This window comes from Talpa occidentalis, unplaced genomic scaffold, assembly GCF_014898055.3.
Source record: "Talpa occidentalis isolate TD23 unplaced genomic scaffold, MPIMG_talOcc4v2.1 talOcc4.17, whole genome shotgun sequence".
In the NCBI taxonomy this organism is placed as follows: domain Eukaryota; kingdom Metazoa; phylum Chordata; class Mammalia; order Eulipotyphla; family Talpidae; genus Talpa; species Talpa occidentalis.
In genome coordinates, this window is record NW_023601754.1 from 58646718 (window position 1) to 58665998 (window position 19281).

Genomic DNA, 19281 nt, shown 5'->3' on the forward strand with positions numbered 1-19281 from the left:
ACTCTTTCATGTGTTCCTGCTGCTTAATCATAAAAGCAGTTGCTCTGATTTTTAGAAGAGACAATATTTTTACTTTCACCACAACAGAGTGAAGAGGACTAGTCCTTGAGAAGACATTGTAACCTGCAGTGAAACACACTATTAAATCATCTCCCCAGTAGTCACCAAGAGCACCCTCGGATATAAAGACAGTATGGACCTTCCACCCATAAAAATGCTGGACTAGTAAAAATGAGTGACCCTGTCCACTACTTTTTGTCTCTGCCATGGAAAGCTACTTAGTTAAAGTGGCTCACAAGACCAAGTATTACAGTGTTTCCACCATAACATGTCATGGTAGCCACATCACCACAAAATGCCTGCAGCGGGACTGAGCTTCTCTTATTGATTAACACTCACTGGATGGCATTTATTCAAACCTGCTCTGTTCCCTGTCGTACCACAGCTTTTTTTTTTAAATTTTTTTAAAGATTTATTTATTTATCCACACAAGCACTGGGTACAATCAGAAGCGTGGGAGGGTGAGAAAATTCACCAGAGCCAGAGCGGGGAGCAGAACAGGCAGACTGACGAAATACACTGCTGAGGGGAGCAGCGGGCGCGGCAGGAGAGGCCTGTGCGCCATGTGGGACCCTCGCCCGGTGGCCGGGGATCAAACTGGCGCTGCAGAGGCTGCGGGCAGCTTCAAACCCAGCGCTCAACTGCTGTGCCACGGGGGAGACTCTTACCACAGCTTTTGAACTTACTCCTAGAAGTCCTTTTTTTCCTTGTTGTAGAACAGCTCCCATTTTCTTTCACTTTCTCCTATCACTTCTTCCTTTCATTTCTGATCCCTCTCCTGGGGTTGCTTCCCTCCCAATCCTGCTCACCTGAGGCAGAGTCAAGAGCTGGTGCACCTCTCCAGCCTGGGGAGCAAGGCTGGAGCCCACGCAGGATCAGACCCAGCCCCGCCCACTGTTTTGGGTGAAGAGAAAGGAAGGGCTGTTTCTCTGGACTTACTCTGTTCCTTTGACGCCTCTCTGCTTTCTCCTTCTCCGAGCTCTGTGCTGGTCCGAAATAGTCACCTGGCTGTTATTAGTACTTTTTATTTCCCTGTTTACATAACCTACCTGTTACCTGTCCTTAGTTCCAAAGTCCTTTTATCCCGACTCTCCTCCACCCTCAAATGGATCAGAAAGCACAGTCGTAAATTTTGAATGTGTTGGGAAGACTTTTCTTTCCTCTTCTTCTCTTTATTTTATATATTTCTTACATCATTTTTCATTTTGCACAATGTGTGCCTTTTCATCGTGGTTATAGTCCCCGTACAATTCCCACCACCCCCTTGTTTTGATCCTACTCCCTTCTCCCCCCTGTAGTGTGTCCCTGGTTTACAGCTGCTTGTTGATTTTGATTTTTACTTTATTATAATTAGTCTTTTTCCTGGTCCCTTATTTAGGTTTTCTAAATTCCTGCTATGAGTGAGACCATCCAGTAATTCTCTTTTTCCTTCTGGCTTATTTCACTGAGCATGATCCCTTCCAGCTCCATCCATGTTGCTGCAAATGGCATGAGTTTATCTTTTCTGATACCCATGGCAATTAAGTGCTTGTTTTCTCTGGCCCCTTTGTACTTCCTGATACTTATTAGTGTAAATATCCTATTGGGTTACACTTGACGATACAAGGCACACACCACATGCTATTTGCCATACAAGTTTGACAATAGCCAGGTGGGCTTGTATACTACTCAGGCTGCTGAGCGTCATTAAATGTTTTGCTCGTGCTTTCTGGGCTTGTCTTTCAAAGGATAGTTAAAAAAAAAGTCTCAACATGTGTTACACAGTCTGAGGAGTCACAGCCTGCGTCAGCCATGGCGGCTCCACGTTCACCAGACACGCCCCGCCCTGCAGTGAGAGGGATGGGACCAGAGGCAGTTTTCTGGGAAGAGGGATGCTGGGGCATGGGCCACTCAGACTGGAGGGTCCAGTGAAGCAACCGAGGCCCAGTCCTATAAACTGGATCAGAGTGAGGACCCGGCGGAGGCGGGGGCCAGAATGCTTAGGGCTCCTGTTAAATCCATACAAATAAGACAGAATCGAGACCTCAATCACTGGTGATGACGCCACGTAGCTGTGCATTTGACAACAGTTTAGGACTGGTTCAGAAGCAATACTGTATGCATTTAGGTACTGAATGGCTTTGCATCAACCTCCTTTATAATTCTTACAAAAATCCTGGAATAGACTTAACTGCCATTTTATACATGGGCATCCCAAGTCTTCCCAAGGTGAGTGATCTGATTGTAATTACACATTTAGGAGGTGGTGGAGGGTCTGTGTCCCACGTGAAACTGAATTCAAATCCTGTTCTGACGCGTGCCGTCCGCAGGGCACCGGGGCTGAGTCTGCAGGGTGCGCGAGCGTGCTGGACAGCCAGGGCCATGCTGACCAAGCAGGGCACTAGAGTCCAGCCTGGGGTGGGGGGGCGCTAAGTCCAGGGAGGGTGCAGACAGGCAACCGTGACACGAGGGTGACAGATTTCACCACCAGGTGTCCTTCATGGGTAATCTTTGCTCTTCTGTTTTCAATTTCTTGCATGTTTGGCTCAATGATACTTCTATTCTTTTTCTGAAACATCAGGGAGTTACCTTGGAACCTTGAAGAGGTGAGAGAACACGTCCCTCTGCTTCTGCCCTGACCCCAAGCGGCTCAAAGTGTCAAATGGTTGGGACTTGTATAACACGGCTGCACAGTATGTCTCCTTGGGTCAAGTATATTGGGCCTGTTGGATGAATGTCACCTGGAGACCTTGCAATGGTTAAGGAGTCATTGGTTTGGGGACTCTAGTTAGCACCAGGAATGTGCAAAGGAACAGAACACATTTTGAAATGCATTAAGTACTTACTGAGGGCAGCTCCATTATTCTCTGCGCTGATGAGCGGAGGCATCAGAAAGTACGTCTCCCACCCTGGCTTCTGTGCCTTGCAGCTGTTCTTCTTCCTGTCATTATGGATGAAAGTGACAAACCCAGAGGGGTACACAATGATTTTCTTTATGCTCTCACACTTCCAAATCCTTGAAATTGTGTTTATAATTCAAAAGTAAATTTCAGAAGCTATTGAAACTGATAACCAATTGCTTTAATTTTTTATCTTAATTACTTGAATTCCATAGAAGGAACTTGGAATTTGGTCCTCAAAGTGAGCCATGTTAGAAATCATGCGAGAGTTTAAAAAAAAAAAAAATCTGCTCAAGATGAGCCCAGATCAATGGTTAGACTCACTGACCTGGCACTCAGGAACCAGGAGCCTTCAAAACTCCCCAGGTGGTCCTAGTGCTCTGCTGTCACCGAAACCCAGCAGTGGACAAAGGCCAGGCGTCCTTACTTCTTTGAATGTTAAAATTCCTACACAAAACTTAATTCAGATTGAGTCTGTTTCTTTTTTTTCTCATTCAATGATACCCTTTTTTCAAATTAGACTTTCTCAGAGTTTTTCTTTCTGTTTTTTTTTAAAGATTTATTTATTTATGCATACAAGAACTGGGGTGCAAGTCAGAGGTGTGTGGGGGGGGTGAGAGGATTCACCAGAGACAGAGTGGGGAACAGAACAGGCAGATGCACTAAAATACACTGCTGAGGGGAGCAGCGAATGAGTCAGGAGAGGTCTGCTGTGCCATGTGGGTCAGCTCCCTGGCCGAGGTGGGGGGGGGGGCGTGGTTTGAACTCTTGTGTCTTTAACCCCTGTGCCACCAGGGAGGCCCCCTCAGAGATTTTCTAATTATAAAAACTTTCAGAAAGGCCCAGGAAAGAGGAAGTATCCAAAAGCATCCCTGGCTGTCTTACACCGGCCAACAAAAGGTCTATAAATAATACATCCTACACACAGCCGATTATTTTGACAATTCAAGTTCACTTAAATTTATGTGTCCATTTCATTTAAAAGCTTTCATAAAGTTTTCTGCCATCTTGTGACTTGGATTGTTCCTGTAATAAACTTAGATTCACTGCAGCTGTTTCCTGCAAAATGCAAAAGCATAACTTGAACAAGTTTCATTTCCTATAAAGATAAAAGCAGAGATCTCTGGGCAACTCTTTAAGAGCAGAAACTGATGGAAAATGATGCAAGCTCTTTATGCAAAGTGAACTTTTGATGCTTCAAGGCTAGCAACTTCTCTTTTCCTTGATCTTACCTGGTCCCTGGAGTAATGTTAGTCTTGTCATTGATGCTGCAGCCCATACATTTGTCCCCATGGCATTGCACCATAATGGCTTGATGAGCAAGAACTTTGTCAAAGCCTCACCCAATTGTTATCACTTATTATATTGTCAGTAAGTTAAAAGTGATAGAAATAAGCCCCAGCCCTTAAGTGAGCAGATGTGTCCAAACTTTGCAACATCCTGTTGAAAGCAGATGAATGCATCTGAATGGTGTAAACTCCACAAAGGCAGGGATTTTGTCTGTGCTGTCACTGCTTCTATCCTCACACTTAGAAGAGTGAATATTTAAATTTGTTAAGTGAATGTCTTGTACCTGTCTGTGCCTACAGGTTTTAGATCTCACACCATTCCCAGGTAATTCCTCACCCCACTTCCCAAACTACTGAATCACCTCCCTCCTCCCTTTTATGACCAAACACCCCAAAAGCAGTCAGCTCTCAGCTTCAATGTGGCCCCAGCACTTTCACTTTTCAGCGAATTGCACTGCCTTCTTTCCATAACACATTTCTAAAATTGTTTGCCCTAATAGCTGAATCCAGTAGCTTCTGTTCAATTTGCATTTTTAGAATTTCTCAGCTGCTTTTGCTTTCCTGCCTCCTGGTCCTGTGAGATACTTGTCCTATTTCAGCTTCCAAGACAGGGCACGCTCTTTAGTCTATGCTGTGTTGCAAATTAAGTAGCTTCCTGGGTATAATTTGAAGCCACCATGGAGGCCAAAGACAGAATTAAGAGAAAGGTTGAACACTCCATTTTGAGAGGTGACAGGTTTGTTTTTTTTTTCCAATACAAATTTTATTGGCATTAGATTGGTCTAAAAAATCATATAGTTTCAGGTGTATGACATCATTTGAGGGGGTGTGGAGGCTCTGAGAATGTGCCACTGCGTCAGCCTCAGAGAAAGATGTTTGAAATTGGTTGATAATTGCATCTCATTGTTACTATCTTTCGCTTTTCTTAAAACCAATGTGCAAAAGGAACTCCACCAAAGGTTCAGATGTGGTAGGAATGAAAGACGGTTTAGGGAACAGGACAGATAATTATCTCTTCCAACAGGTGCACGGAGTACATGTTGGTGAGGGGAAAATTAATTACTGCTGCTGCTACACCTTATGCAAGGAAAGGGCCAGAAAGAAATCATGGTCCGAAGCCCTTCTACCATTCCTTTTATGTGATTTGCTGTCCTAAACAAGAAACATGGAGACACAAGTTGCTGCAGTGGGTATATTCTCTGACTGTAAGAAGCAGGGGCAGCTGTGCTTCCTCCATGCAAAGCTCAGAGAGCGGGTTGGGGAGGATATGTGCAGAGGGCCTCAAGAAACGGGGTGAGTCTACCTCTTAGAAGCGGTGAACACTAATGCTTAAAACGGGGAAGAAATTAGAGTTTCAAGGGGTGCTTTCATTTTCTATTGGTAAGGACTCCTGATCTTGGGGAGGTTCTGGGAAGTTTACTTCTGTTTCTTCTTCTTCTTCTTCTTGGATTGGAATAATCTCAATCTCTTCTTCATTCTTGGGTTGGGAAGACACTTCAGTCAGCTCAACCATTTCTTCTTTCAATTCAACTACCTGTTCTTTTTTGTCTTCCGCTGACAGGAGAATCACATTCTAGAACACAAAATCAAACACGTTTTTCTGGACCTTCACCATTGACACGTTGCTCAACAATCTCTGTAAATATTTATCAAATTCTTCCTGTTTTTAAGCTATTTATGTTATTTCTTATGTGCCTCCCAGATGCGCAAATCCTTTTTCAATCACTTTCAAATCTCATGCTCAAGACCAGGGACACTCATTATTTTGCCTGGAATGATCACACAGTATCTAGGAAAGAACATTCCATTAATAGAGGAATTGAAATTCTATTTCTGATTTGCCTTTATTGGAGCTAACCTTGAGAAAGTAATTTGCTGTCTCTAGTCCTATTTTCCTCATCTGCAAAATAAAGGCATTAATGGTGATTTAAAAATTCTATTCTAAATCCAACATTCTTGGTGCTGAAGCAGTGGATAATACTTCTATCACTAGGAGATTCATATCTCCCAGTTGTGGGGTTTCTTTGAACCTATGGTTTCAGAAGAGGAATTAGATGGAAAGGTGGGGTTGGGGAAGGCAGGAGCACTGAGGAATGAAGTGGAAGGACTAGCGACTTGAATCAGTCTTCAACCTTCAGCCATCTTGAAATCTAAGCACAGAATCCAAATCCTACTTCACAGTAAGCACACGGATCCACACTAAGCATAGAATCCTGAACTTGAGACAGAACTCAGCTCTTAAGGAGACATACCCTGGGCAGAACTGTATCCCTGGTTTAACCTTTAGGCTGGTTTCAAATTTCAAGACATTTCCCTTCATTATTGGTAGTTTCTGCTTCCCAGAAACACACCAAGACCATTTCATGGAGCTTCCAGTCTCCAAGACTCATCAGATCAAGTTCTTTGTAAACCTCAGCAGACGTGACTTTCCTAGTGGGAGGTCGTGGGCAGAGGGACTCCCACTTACAGCTTTGGGCCTGGAGCACATCCTCTTCCACTCAGTCTCAACGGTGCCAGCAGTCACGAGTTTCTGGAGGAAGACAAAGACCAGCATGACTGCGAAGATGCCCTGCAGAAAAACAGAAGGAGGGTGAGGATGTAACCAGGGCTGGAAGAACCTGACTGGTGCTCAAGAAATGACTGCTCGTTACATCAGATGATTAAAAGAGATGTTCTTTAGTGGAGTAATGACTGACTGTGAGAGCTACTGCTGGGTTTATAGCCCTGTTCCTTAGCACAGCGCTGGCACGGCACAGAGAATTAATGCCTATGGCTGATGGAGAGTAAGGTGATCATAATTGGTCAAAGAATCAGTTCTATGTAGGAAAGAATTATTACTGAGTTCCAGATTAGCTTGTATCTCCACACTTGGGACATACATTTTTCTTCCCCTTCCAACCCTACACAAGGAGTCCAAAGACTCCTTGAGTCAGAAGATCTTCATCACAAGCTAAGTAGTTCTTCCCCATTTATCTCAGTCAATAGTAATAAGTACCAGTGCCATCAATGATACTATTATCAAGGATTCATGTTAAAGGAAACATTTACATAGCTCTTTCTATGTCCCAGATGCTCTCCTAAGTGCTTTGCATGTAACAGCTCATTAAATCCTCAGAACAGCCCTACAAGGTCAATGCTGTCACCATCCCCATTTTACAGTTGAAGAAACTGAGGCTGAGTGAGGTTAAAATTTTTGTCCTAAAGCCATATAGGCAACAAATAGCAGAAAGCCTGGATCCAGAGTTGATGTTCATTATATAAAGGTCAGACTTCCCCCTTGCAAAGAAATCACCTCTCACACTTACCAAGAACACACATCTTATGCTGTAACAGTATTGTGTTGACAGAGAGTTTTTCTCTGCAGGGTTAGCTTGTTCACAATTATAGATGTTAAGATATGGAGTGGGAACTTTAATAAGATTCAGACTCTCCATTTTAAAAAAATGGGAAATTGTGATATTAAATACATCCATGATCAAAAAAATGATTCCAGAAATGGCAGCAAAGAGGCTGAGTGAGTTCATCACCATTTTCCCTTTCACCTGAAAAAGACACACAAAGATTAATAAATTGGGTTTGATTTCCATTTGGAGAACATAAGCTGGGAAGAAATTCCTGATGCCTTTCCGCTGACTTGCAAAGGCACCACACCTAAGTCTTACTAAAATTCTTCCCTTGGGGGTTTTTAATCTTGTTGTCGCTATAAAAATAAAGACTTTTATCTCTCAGTTCTGTCCCTTTCTCAGTTTCCCCCATCTTATTTTATGCGATCATCATCCAATTAATTGATCAGAAAAAAATTCTCCGAGAGACCCTTCATCTTGGATCCTTCTACTTCCTGTTCCTGCTGCAACCTAGGAGATGTCAATAAATACCTGTTGAGTAAGTGAAATTAAAGGGTATTCAGATGACAACTGTTTATATAAGAAGGTGGAGGGGAACAAGGAGGAGTTTCTTCCATCCGTGAAGTGGGAGGGAAGAGCAAACAGCTCACCAGGTCTCTGCCCTCCAGAAAACAAAATAACATCTACTCTCCAGAGGACTGATTGTAATCAGCCCCCCTCAACCACCTTTCCAAATACAAGTGGGACTGAAGCCTGTGGGTGCCAAGGCAATTGTGAATGTTCTACTTAGCCAGGGTGAAGGATTAAAACACGGCAATGGTGTGGATTAATGATTACTTTAAGACACACCTATTTCATCCCTGGCTATGTAACCGACACAGGGTGAGTCAGTAGGGCTGGCTACATTTAGAAAATAAAACAACCTGATCTTCATCAACAATTTTTCCTTCCAAAAGTGAGTTTTTCAAATATCAGATGATTTCACTTATAGGAGGAATATAGGAAAACCAAATAAGACAGCAGGGGAAAAAATAATAACAGTACAAAACACAACACAATCAAAACAGACAACTATAAACCAGAGACATCCTGCAGGGGAGGCGGAGGGAGAGCGATCAAAGGGTACGGGGGAGGAGCCCACGGGACTAAGGTGATGGTGCACAGGTGCATTGGTGAAGGAAATTCTAGGGGACTACACCTGATGGAGGTAAACATTGTTTAAAAATGAACAATGATGTAAAACATATAGAGATAAAATAAATAAATAAGTGCGTTTTTCAGACCACCGTGCATGAGAGGAACCTTCTCAACCCACTCAGTCCCTCGCTGACTTTGGGAGTGACTCCATTGGGAATAACTTAGTAAGAACAAAGATGCTGGAAGATGCTGGGGGAGGAAATCTACTGGTGAACTCTTGACCCACTGGATTTGGGAGCTGTTCGCGGGTATAAAATTGTCCCTAGAGGTGGTAGGAACTGGGCCATTCTGTGGCTCTGTAGGGCCTCTGAGGCACCTGCATGTATATTACTCCATTTCATCCTCACGACAGTGTCATAGGCTGCAAGGACCATTCTCTCCATTGTGTAGGGGGCAATTCAGAGGTGCATAGAGATGAACTGGCTCAAGGTGACAGCTCAAGGTCAACCAGAACTTGAGTTAATCATTCATGAGACAGTTTTCCTCAATGGCGGGATGGGGCTCTGGGAGAAAGGACATCGCTTTTGAAGATGGCTGGTGTCACCCAGCATCTAAAATCTGGAGACCATAAGCAGGCTCCCCCTTCATGCCCCTTCCATCCTGCTTCTATGGACATGTTCGAGGTAGTTCTCATTTCCGGCTTTACTTTTTAAGGAATAAAATAAATCACAATGGCATTGTAGAAGATCTTTTCCTTGTAAGGGTTGAGAGATACTCTCTGCTACTACAACGCCAGGGGTCTTTAAAAGTCCTTGTTCTCAACTGAGAAAATAGCCATTTCTCCACCATGTGGAAAAGGGCGTAGGATCACTGTAAGGTAAATGAAAAGTATCAGGCTTTTCTGCCCTTCCACCATTAGGATTGATGATGGATCCTTGCAGTCCTGAATGCATGCCTGATGGCGGACACCTAGAGTAGGGTGTGGGCATATGTAGATGGGATTCACCTGGGCTGAGAGACGGTTTTTTTTTTTTTAATTTATTTATGCAAGCACCAGGTACAATCAGAAGCGCGGAAGGGTGAGAATTCACCAGAGCGGGGAGCAGAACAGGCAGACTGACGAAATACACTGCTGAGGGGAGCAGCGGCCGAGACAGGAGAGGTCTGCACGCCATGTGGGACCTCGCTGGTGGCCGGGGATCGAACCAGCACTGCAGAGGCTGCAGGCAGCCTCGCAGCCCAGCGCTCAACCACTGCGCCAGTAGGGGAGGCCCTGAGAGACTGGGCTTATAAGGGCGGAATCATGGGGAGGCCAGCAGAACCACTGAAGAAGCAGAAGCAGTACCACGAGAACAGAAGGAGCAGAAAGAGAAGCAGAGATCCCCAGAGAATGCGGGAAAGCCCAGACAGAGTGAAGACTTGCTGTTTCTCCATTACTCAGACTCCGCCGCATTCAACCCATGCCTTTGCTTCAGCCAACTGGGACCCGTGTTGGCAGAAGATCAGAGGCAGAACTCACATTTCTGCATCAGTTAATATGCACGTGATGAATATAAAGGTTTTATTTCTCGGCTTTCTTTTTGTAAACTTGTGGGAGGCTGGCAGCCTCCCAGCCCCCTGGCACCCCTTGCCAGCCATGTACCTGGTAAATCCCAATAAAAGCCTGAAAAGCCACCGAGGGCTCCAGGACTCTCCTCCTTTATCCCGTCTGCTCGGATCATAGAGAACCTGCTCTGTCCCTTCCTGCCCCTGCAATTACTTACCAGACTTATCCTGGAGCTTTGCTCTGCTGCTGCCAGGAGTGATCCAGAAATGATATACTGTCAAAAAGAGATGGCGAGGAGGTAGGGGCAGGGGAGGGAGGGAAAATCGAGAGGGAGATCACATCAAACGGAGAGCGGCTTGTAAAACCACGACCCACACCTGCAGCCACTTTCACTAAACTATCCAATCACCTTGGTCAGATTCACTCAAGTCCCGTTTCTCCATTACTCAGACTCCACTGCATTCAACCCATGCCTTTGCTTCAGCCAACTGGGAACCGTGTTGGCAGAAGATCAAAGAGGCAGAACTCACATTTCTGCATCAGTTAATATACACGTGATGAATATAAAGGTTTTATTTCTCAACTTTCTTTCTGTAAACTTGTGGAATTGCTCTTTGGCACTTAAAATGATTTAAAGGATTTGATGCCACCGAAGGGTGAACTGGAGTGGAAGGAAATACAGGGCCTGAACTTCCCGGCACTTGGTGAAAATGTTGGCGGTACAGGAAGTGATGGTGGTCATTCCCTTTTTTACTGTTCAATTGACAAAACAAAATAGAGGAAACTTGTTATAATCCAGCTCTCTGTTCTGAAGACTCCCATCCCGGCCGCTAGAGCAGCAACTCTGAAAGTGGTCTGGCAAGGCAAATCCACGGCCCCGTAGGGCTCCAGTGTGGAAATGTGCACACGAAATCGCCGCGAGGACTGCTCTTGAGGAGCCCAAGGAGGCATTTTTGGGACAGGACTGAGTTCACCAGATGCATAATAACTAAGCAGAAGTGTAGGGAAGGGCCAGGTGGGGGATAGTGGGATGTTCCTGCTCCCTCTTGCTTTCTGAAAACCCATGTTCATACAGTCCAGATTCCAGCCCCCCCCCAAAAAAATCGACATTGGGGAGGTCCTGCTTTGACAGGTCTTCCTTCCCCAGTAGCTTTTTGTGGGACATTTTCCTCTGAAGCCACATAGACGTGGCCACTGGCTCTGAACCATGGGATTCATACTTAGTCAAACTCTTTCTTCTAAATCACTTTAAGCAGATAACCTATTTCCTACCCAAATACTTTCCTCAATGCAGAAATACTCTGGCATATTCCTGTGTCGCTTTACACAAATCTTGGCTATATCATTCCCCAAATGGTTATTTTTTAACTCACCATAATGCCCCCCCAGAGAGGGTACCAGACAACCATGCAGATGGGGCTGTATAACTCCGCGTGGGTCATCAGGAGGCCGCCCAGGGCAAGGTGGAAGAGCCCGTTCATGATCTGCACGGCCTGTGGAGGGTAGGGGCGCTGGTGGGTGAACTGAACAAAGTCAGAAGGCAAAGGGAAGACCGGAAGCCCTGGATCCTGATGTGGGCTGGGTGGCGAAGGCGCCCAGACCCCTGTCTTGTTCAGATCCACCCCCAACATCCAGGCATCCCAAGGCACCTGTGCCTGGGATGCTGGGGACAAAGCTGGGATGGGCGAGCCCTGCACAGGTGAGCTTCAGAATCAAAAGGCGGCATAAGGCCGCTGAGACCACCGGTCTGCTAATCCCCAGTTTGGGCCGCTGTGTCAGAGGTATGGACCACTGCAGGTGGGGCCCAGTACCTTCGAGGTGGACTGGCTTCTGTACCTGGCCTAAGTGTCTCCTCTGAGGGCCAGAGAGTGCCTAGGAGAGGAGTGAGGGCAGCAGACTTACCCCCAAGGCCTTAGCTTCCCTCATGAAGAAGCTCTGTGTGGGGCCCACCATGGGAGGCATCTTCCTGGGAACCAGCTTCTGGGCCGGGTGCATGGCAACAGGGCCTCTCGCAGGCTCTGCCGGGAAAGCTGCACTCATGGAATTCCTGGGTGTTGTCATCCCACTCTCGAACCCCCTAAAAGTAAAACATAATAAAAAGGAGCAAACGAGGACGGGTTGTCAGCAGTCTGTCACCGGGTGCCGGCACCTGAATCCTTTCCTCCTCCTCCCCCCACGGGAGACGTACAGACAGACAGGCCAGCATGGTGACCTCCACAAAGATAAAACACATCCAAACACGCCTGTAGAGGATGCCAGCAGGGACCCTGGACCCCCAAGTCCCTGCCTGTTCTCCCCTCATTTCTGGCTGCTTTGCTTTAATGTTGGAGAAAGTATTCTATACTCACTTGTCCTCACCCCTTGCTTGGCTGGTTTTTAAAAAGATTTATTTTATTTATTTATGCATACAGGAGCTGGGGTGCAGGCCAGAGATGTCGGGGTGGGGAGAAGATTCACCAGAGACAGAGTGGGGAGCAGAACAGGCAGATCTACTGAAATACACTGCTGAGAGAAGCAGCGGGGAGACAGGAGAGGTCTGCTGCGCCAAGCGGGTAGCTCCCTGGCCAGGGATCGAACACATGCTGCAGTGGCTGCTGATAGCTTCACAGTGCTGAGACTTAAGCCCTTGGACCACCAGGAGCAGCAGCAGATTATGGTGAGGAATTGGCCTTGGAATCCAGAGGGGCTGAACCCTGTTTTCCCTCTGCCTCCAGCTATGTGACCTTCCACTTGCTGTGATGCTCCAGGCAAGTTCTTCAAGGTCTTTTCAAGTGTAAAATAGGGTTCCTAAGGAAACTGGTCTCCTGGGGCTGCTGAGACACCTGAAGGGATTGGTGGGCTTTGTCTTTCTGCAGGTGGGACTCAGAGGGCAGCTCCACAGAGAAGCTTTCCCTGAGCCCACCTTCTGCCGTATCTCTTCTTTCTCCCCAGCACCCCATGATTTGAATCATGTCTCAAGCACCTACCACCGGGGAGAATTTTTACTCTGATGATTTACTTATTTATTGTCTGTCTCTGCCAAACAGACTATCCTTCCATCAAAGCAGAGATCCTGTTTTCTTTTGTTCAGTTTCTAAACATATGCCTGCATTTAACCATTTAATAATTGTTACTGAGGACATAAAAGCGTGCAAAGCCCCAAAGTCTGACAAAGACTGCCCATTTGTTGCTGTTCTGGTTCTTAGTGTTATTACTTTTAGGAGCATTCGTTTCTATTATTTCATCTAGAAAATGAGATCAATACCCCTCTCGCAGACAGAGTGTGAGAAATAACTATCAGTGGAAATGCTGAATTAGAGGAAGAAAGTAGGCAGTGCTCTCTGGCCTTAGGATTCCCTATGCATTCATTGCTGAAGATGACAGCGATGATCATTTCCAGCTCAAACACCTCAAGACCCTCATCTTCCTTTGACTTGTGCTTTCTTTTGGTGTGTGTTTATGTGGGTGTCTTCCTCACCTTTTGCCGGGGCTTCCCGGGGCCCTGGAAATCTCTCTTTGGCCCTGTCTTCTTTGACTGTAAGTCAGGCAAGGACCTGGGATTATTCAGTTCACTGAAGTCACACAGAGCCAAGGCTCCCAGGCTGCTATGGGACCAGGGCTCAGAGCCCCAGGCCTCAAACTTGTGCTCACTCTTTTTTTTTTTTTTTAAAAAAAAGAGAGATTTATTTATTTATGCATACAAGAACTGGGGTACAGGCCACAGGCCAGGGGCTGAGAGGATTCACCAGAGACAGAATGGGAAGTAGAACAGGTGGATCCACTGAAATACACTGTTGAGAGGAGCAGCAGGGAGACAGGAGAGGTCTGCTGTGCCATGTGGGTCAGCATCCTGGCTGGGGATTGAACTCGTGCTGCAGTGGCTGCTGATAGCTTCATAATGCTGAGACTTAACCCCTTGCACCACCAGGGAGGTCCCTGTACTCACTCTGTAGTTATGAAGATTTCACATCTGGCTTTGCATTTGAGTCTCACAGATCTGATCAGGGGTGGAGCGTAACAAGGGCACAGAAATGGTAGCTTGTCCAAAGTGATGTGACAGAGATTTAAAATGAGGCCTTGGATGCTCCGTGAGGACTCTGTGGAGAGACTGCTCTGCCCCTTGCGGGGACGAGGCCTTCAGCCTGTCACTTGTCTCCCTTCTCCTTTGCTTGCTGTGCTGTTTGGCTGACTCTAAGTCACAGAACATCAGTCTGGGCCACGGGCTGAAGGGAAGAGAATCTCCTTTGACAGTGCTTCACACTGGCCGTGGCCCCAGCTCTGCATGGTCAGACATTGTGTGTCCTGGGGATCTGCTTGGCACCACAAACACCCCAGAAGATCATCCAAGAAGAAATGCATTAACAGAGTCCACTAAGGGGTTCCCCAAGCAGCAGTGTTTTTAAGCCAGTCAGAACCTCAGATTCATCCTGTTCGTATGACAAACGAAGAAACTGCAGCCCAGGGATGGGACTTGCTTGTCCCAGACCCCGCCCTGCACGACAGAGCCAAACCAGAGGCCGCTGTCCCAGGGCTTGAGCCTAGGGCTCGCTCTGCTGGCCGCCAGGGGCCTTGCTCTGATGGCTGTGTGCTGAGCACCTGCTGTGTGGCAGGGACATTGGGCATTTAGTTCCAATCTCCCAGCGCCTTCCTTTGACATGGATGTGGAATGGGGGGTTCTGTGGCTGTGGAAATGGGGGGTTCAGAGAAGCTAATGTCCCTCATTAAGGAGTGAATTTGGAATCACCACCCTCCTTGCCAGCAGACTCACCTCAGTGAGGACAACTTAAAGGTCAAAGACCATCAGTCAACAGACAGCAGGAGCTGGCTGGGCTGTTTTAGTTTGCCTTATTCATCAACTGTTTAGGGTTGTGTTTTTAGTCTTTGTTATTGGTGAGATAAACCTTTAAGGTAAGCAAGTTCTACTTGGGCTACATCTACAGTGGTTAATGCTAAATATAACCACGGCATGGGGGTGGAGGTAGGGATGTTTTCTTCCTTCCTTCTTCCTTCCTTTTATTTATGCATACAACAGCTGGGGTATAGGCCAGAGATGCTGTGGGTGGGGGTGAGAGGATTCACCAGAGACAGAGTGGGGAACAGAACAGGCAGACTGACCGAAGTACACTGCTGAGGGGAGCAGCGGGCGAGACAGGAGAGGTCTGCCTTGCCATGTGGGTTGCTCCCTGGCTGGCTGGGGATCGAACTCGTGCTGCAGAGGCTGCGGATTGCTTCATAGTGTGCGGTGCTTAACCCCTTGAGCCACGAGGGAGGCCCAGGGATGTTTTATTTCTCAGTTAAAATGATGCCTCACTATGGCAACTATAGTTCTACAAAAACTTGAACAAATATTACTGTAAAGTAGCTACTTTATGTTTGATGGAGATAATTTTTTTTAAATTGTACATGTATTTTTTTTTTTTAATGCCCGGACATTGTAGATTGAATGAGTAATGAAAAATTTCACTTGACAGACATAAAACTAGACACATATTTCTAAGCTTTGCCATATTAAAAAAATACTGTTCTCAGTATCTTTGTGTCCAGCACACAGTTATACTCAAAGAACCTGTCAGTACATTAGCAGGAGTTACCAAATTCACCAAAATAGCAGAGTAGGATTTTATTTTCAGGAAACGGTATTAAAATCAAGATTCTGTTGACCAGCTACTGTCTGTGTTATCACAACTGTGCTAATCTTTTTTTTTTTAGAAGGGTACCCTGTTTCTGTGTCCATCTGCTGGAGAGCTCACAATCTTTATGGGTTTTGCTTTGAATAAATTACCTTTAGGTCCAATAATTCCATCCTTTATAGAGAACTTCAAGAAGACCTAGTTCTTGTTACCTCCTCTTCCTCCTTTGGACTTCATAATAGTTCTGCATTTTTTTTTAAAGATTTATTTATTTATGCAAGAACCGGGATACAGGCCAGAAGCACGGGAGGGTGAGAAGATTCACCAGAGACAGAGTGGGGAGCAGAACAGGCAGACTGACTGAAATACACTGCTGAGGGGAGCAGCGGGTGAGACAGGAGAGGTCTACTTTGCCATGTGGGATTCTTGCCGGCCGGCCGGGATCGAACCCACACTGCAGAGGCTGTGGACAGCTTCACAGAGCGGCGCTAACCACCTGCGCAACCAGGGAGGCCCTCGTTCTGCATTTTTATCCTTTGTGGCCTCTTGTGAGCTTATCTTGAAGGAGGAAAGCTCTTCCTTTCTTTCCCTCTGCTTGGACCCCAGAGCCCATCTCCTTCTACCAAGATGCTGGCCCAGCAAAGAAGCGGGGTCTCCTCTGTCCACATGGCGTCAAATAGCAGAAAGTGCTAGCGTGTCCCAGCAACACTGCCTGATACTTTTGCAATCTCTGTTCAAAGCAGAGTTTTGACAGCACAAGATAACTTGTCATGGATAAAGTCCTAAACGCTCCAAGAATAGTTATTTTGCTGGACCCCGTTTTTTATGCTTCAACTGTCTTGCCAGGTTCCCCGATCCCAGAGCCCCTTTTTTTATTCTAGTGATTTCCTGTGTCCCTGCTCGTGCCCTCTCCTCCCCCGCCCCGCTCCCCCCGCTTCTTGAAAGGGTGTGTTCTGCCCTCGTCCCCACTTCCTCACCGCCCACTCGGTTGTCACTGCTTTGCAACGAGTTTCTGCCGGAGCGCCCAGCCGGAAGGGCTCTCTGCAGGGACCCGGCCCGGGGTGCTGGCCTGTCCTCAGGCTCCGGCCCTCAGAGGCCTTTATTTCTGTTTCCCCCTTATCCAGACTTAAAAAGCGGGAGCCATATTCCAGGGCAGCTCCTCACCAGCCTTGCTCGAGCAGGGGCCAGGTCATGCCTTCTCTGCCGGGTCATTACCTCTGGCATGGGGCATTTTCCCTTCCCCAGTGCCAGCCTATGAGTTTGATCCTCATTTCTCCTCCCGGCCAGCACACTAAGTCTTGCTTTGCTGCCTTCGAGCTCTCAGCGGATCCGCCCTGAAGAGGCGGCGAGGCCAGACTCCCCCAGCCACAGCTTCGGTCGTGGTCGCCAGGCCTCGCCGTCCAGCAACCCATCACCTCCTAACTTCGAGTCCACCCACCCCCCCCCAGCCGCTGCAAAGCAGTGACAAACGCGTGGGCGGCGAGGAAGTGGGGGACAAGGTTTCTTCTCTGAATCCTCTCAGCTTGGATGGATCCTCTGCCCTTCCCTTCCAGCCACACTCACGTCACCCAACGCTCCTCTGCCCAGCCGTGGCTCTGGGCCTCCCCACCGGCAGCTGCTTTCCCTCTAGTGCCGCAGTAGCCCCTCTATGGGGGGTGCCTTCCTCAGGGGCCTGACCTGGGAGCCGCTGCTGGCCCGCCAGGAGCTCAGTCAACATTACACTGGACATCAGTCGAGCTGCGTCCTTGTGAGTTTGCAAAGACTCAGGATGCCAGAGCCAAAGGCAGCATCTCACCCCCCAACCATGATCTCTTAGTGCCATGAAGTCATTGTATGGGACCCTGGGGGATGGGGCTCCAGAGGCACTGGCTGCAGAGAGCAATTATGCTCGCTTAACATTCATCTTGCTCCCCTCTCGTCCGCGGTACCCACACTCTGCTACGGATCTGAGGCAGAATTTTGTGCTGCTTGACATCCCCAGCCCCTCCAGAAAATACTTGCCCAAGAGGCTCAACATCTAGGGGTATTTATGTCTAACGGGATATCTTTGGAGACACGTGCATTTAAAGCCAGAGGCTTGGCGTTGTTTTCATTATCATCAGCCATGACTGATTATTTTTTTATCTGGTCTCGGGCAGCTGGAGGAACCTGGCCCATTCCACCTTTAAACACGGCGGGTATCAAACACTCCCATTTCACAGAGGCGCAGCCCGAGAACACCGTGGTCTGGATGGGGCTGGGGCCACACTGCGTGTAAGTGGCAGCCACCTGCCTGAGCCCCGCAGGTGGGCAGCAGTGCTTCCGCCCAGTTTTCTAGAATGACTCACACAGATGTGAGTGGCCAGGGTCGTTCTGAGAGAAAGAGAGACGGAGGGCAGGCAGCCAACTTGATCATGCTCTTCCTCCTCCTCCAGTCTCAACGCTCTCAGGACGCCTGGCCCAGGTCGCCTTAGAACCAAAGCCCAGATCCCCCAGCCTCTAAAACCTGCCCCCTGCCTCATCCATTGCTCCCTCTTGGTCACCGAAACAGAACAAACAATCCCTTACCTGAGTCTCCAAGGCCGGGGCTCAAGCGGCGACTGGGGCACCTGCTGGTTCCCTTGCGAGGTCTCCCGCACACAGGACGTGGGAGGTGGGCCGGGGTGGGACCCTGATCGATGCCAGGTGACAGGAAGCCTGCGCCCGCCGCTACTGTGGCTTTTGCCCCAATTACTCTGGTCTAATACCCACTTCTCCGTGAGCCCAAGGGTCTACAGAAGGTTCTGCCTGACCAGGAGGTTTCACTTCTTAAAAAAGACCCCAGGGGACCGCCTGGCGTACTTTACGCTCCCTTAATTAGAAGAACTCGGCAGCCCCCACCTTGTGAGCAGGTGTGGACCGCGGGTCCCCAAGGGCACGAAGGGCTCTAGAAATTCTCTAAAGATGGGCTGTTAGGACTTTTACCTTTTGACTTCGCTTTGAGAAGTAGGTGGAAGGAGGCGTTCATGCAGAGAGAGTCAAGAAGCATTAAGCCTGTATCCCCAGTGGGTCATGTGGATGGCCCCAAGTACTACCCCCACTTGCTCACATTCAGGGTGCCTGGCGGACCATGTAGGTCTTGTGGCGGATTTAGAAATGACCCCGAAATACACCTGGTGCTGTAGATCACGTACCTGGAAGCTGGAGGCAAGCTCCTAACTTAGGGATGAAAATTGAAACTGCCTTTACCTACAAAGCCACCTTTTCTGCCCTTCTGTCGGGTCCCTGATGCCCCCTCTTTTTTCAGCCTGTGCGGCCACCAGCCCAGGGCCTGACCAAGGCAGGAAATGGAGGAAGGGGAGCTGGTGGCCAGGAGAGTGTAAACATTTGGGAGAGGAATCAATGTTTTGCTTAAAGATGTAGCCCTGCCCCCCACCATAAGTCCCTTAGGTTCAGATG

General features: G+C 47.6%; 1 protein-coding gene across 1 annotated transcript; it reads right to left on the minus strand.

The window, feature by feature from the left end:
- Window positions 1-5482: 5482 nt before the first annotated feature.
- MS4A1 (membrane spanning 4-domains A1) lies at window positions 5483-12316 on the minus strand. Its single transcript, XM_037518284.2, has 6 exons — window positions 12158-12316; window positions 11629-11748; window positions 10473-10529; window positions 7534-7770; window positions 6696-6797; window positions 5483-5801 (listed from the first exon to the last, which is right to left on the minus strand). Exons 1-6 carry the CDS (start codon window positions 12314-12316, stop codon window positions 5583-5585), a joined length of 894 nt encoding a protein of 297 aa, XP_037374181.1. The 3' UTR covers window positions 5483-5582.
- Window positions 12317-19281: the final 6965 nt, after the last annotated feature.

Coding starts and splice junctions, on each gene's coding strand:
- MS4A1 (XM_037518284.2), bottom strand. CDS start 12,316: ATGACAACACCCAGGAATTCCATGAGTGCAGCTTTCCCGGCAGAGCCT. Junction 10,530..11,628: donor CTCTCTGGGGGGGCATTATG/GTGAGTTAAAAA, acceptor TCTTTTTGACAG/TATATCATTTCTGGATCACT. Junction 6,798..7,533: donor GCATAAGATGTGTGTTCTTG/GTAAGTGTGAGA, acceptor GTTTTTCTGCAG/GGCATCTTCGCAGTCATGCT.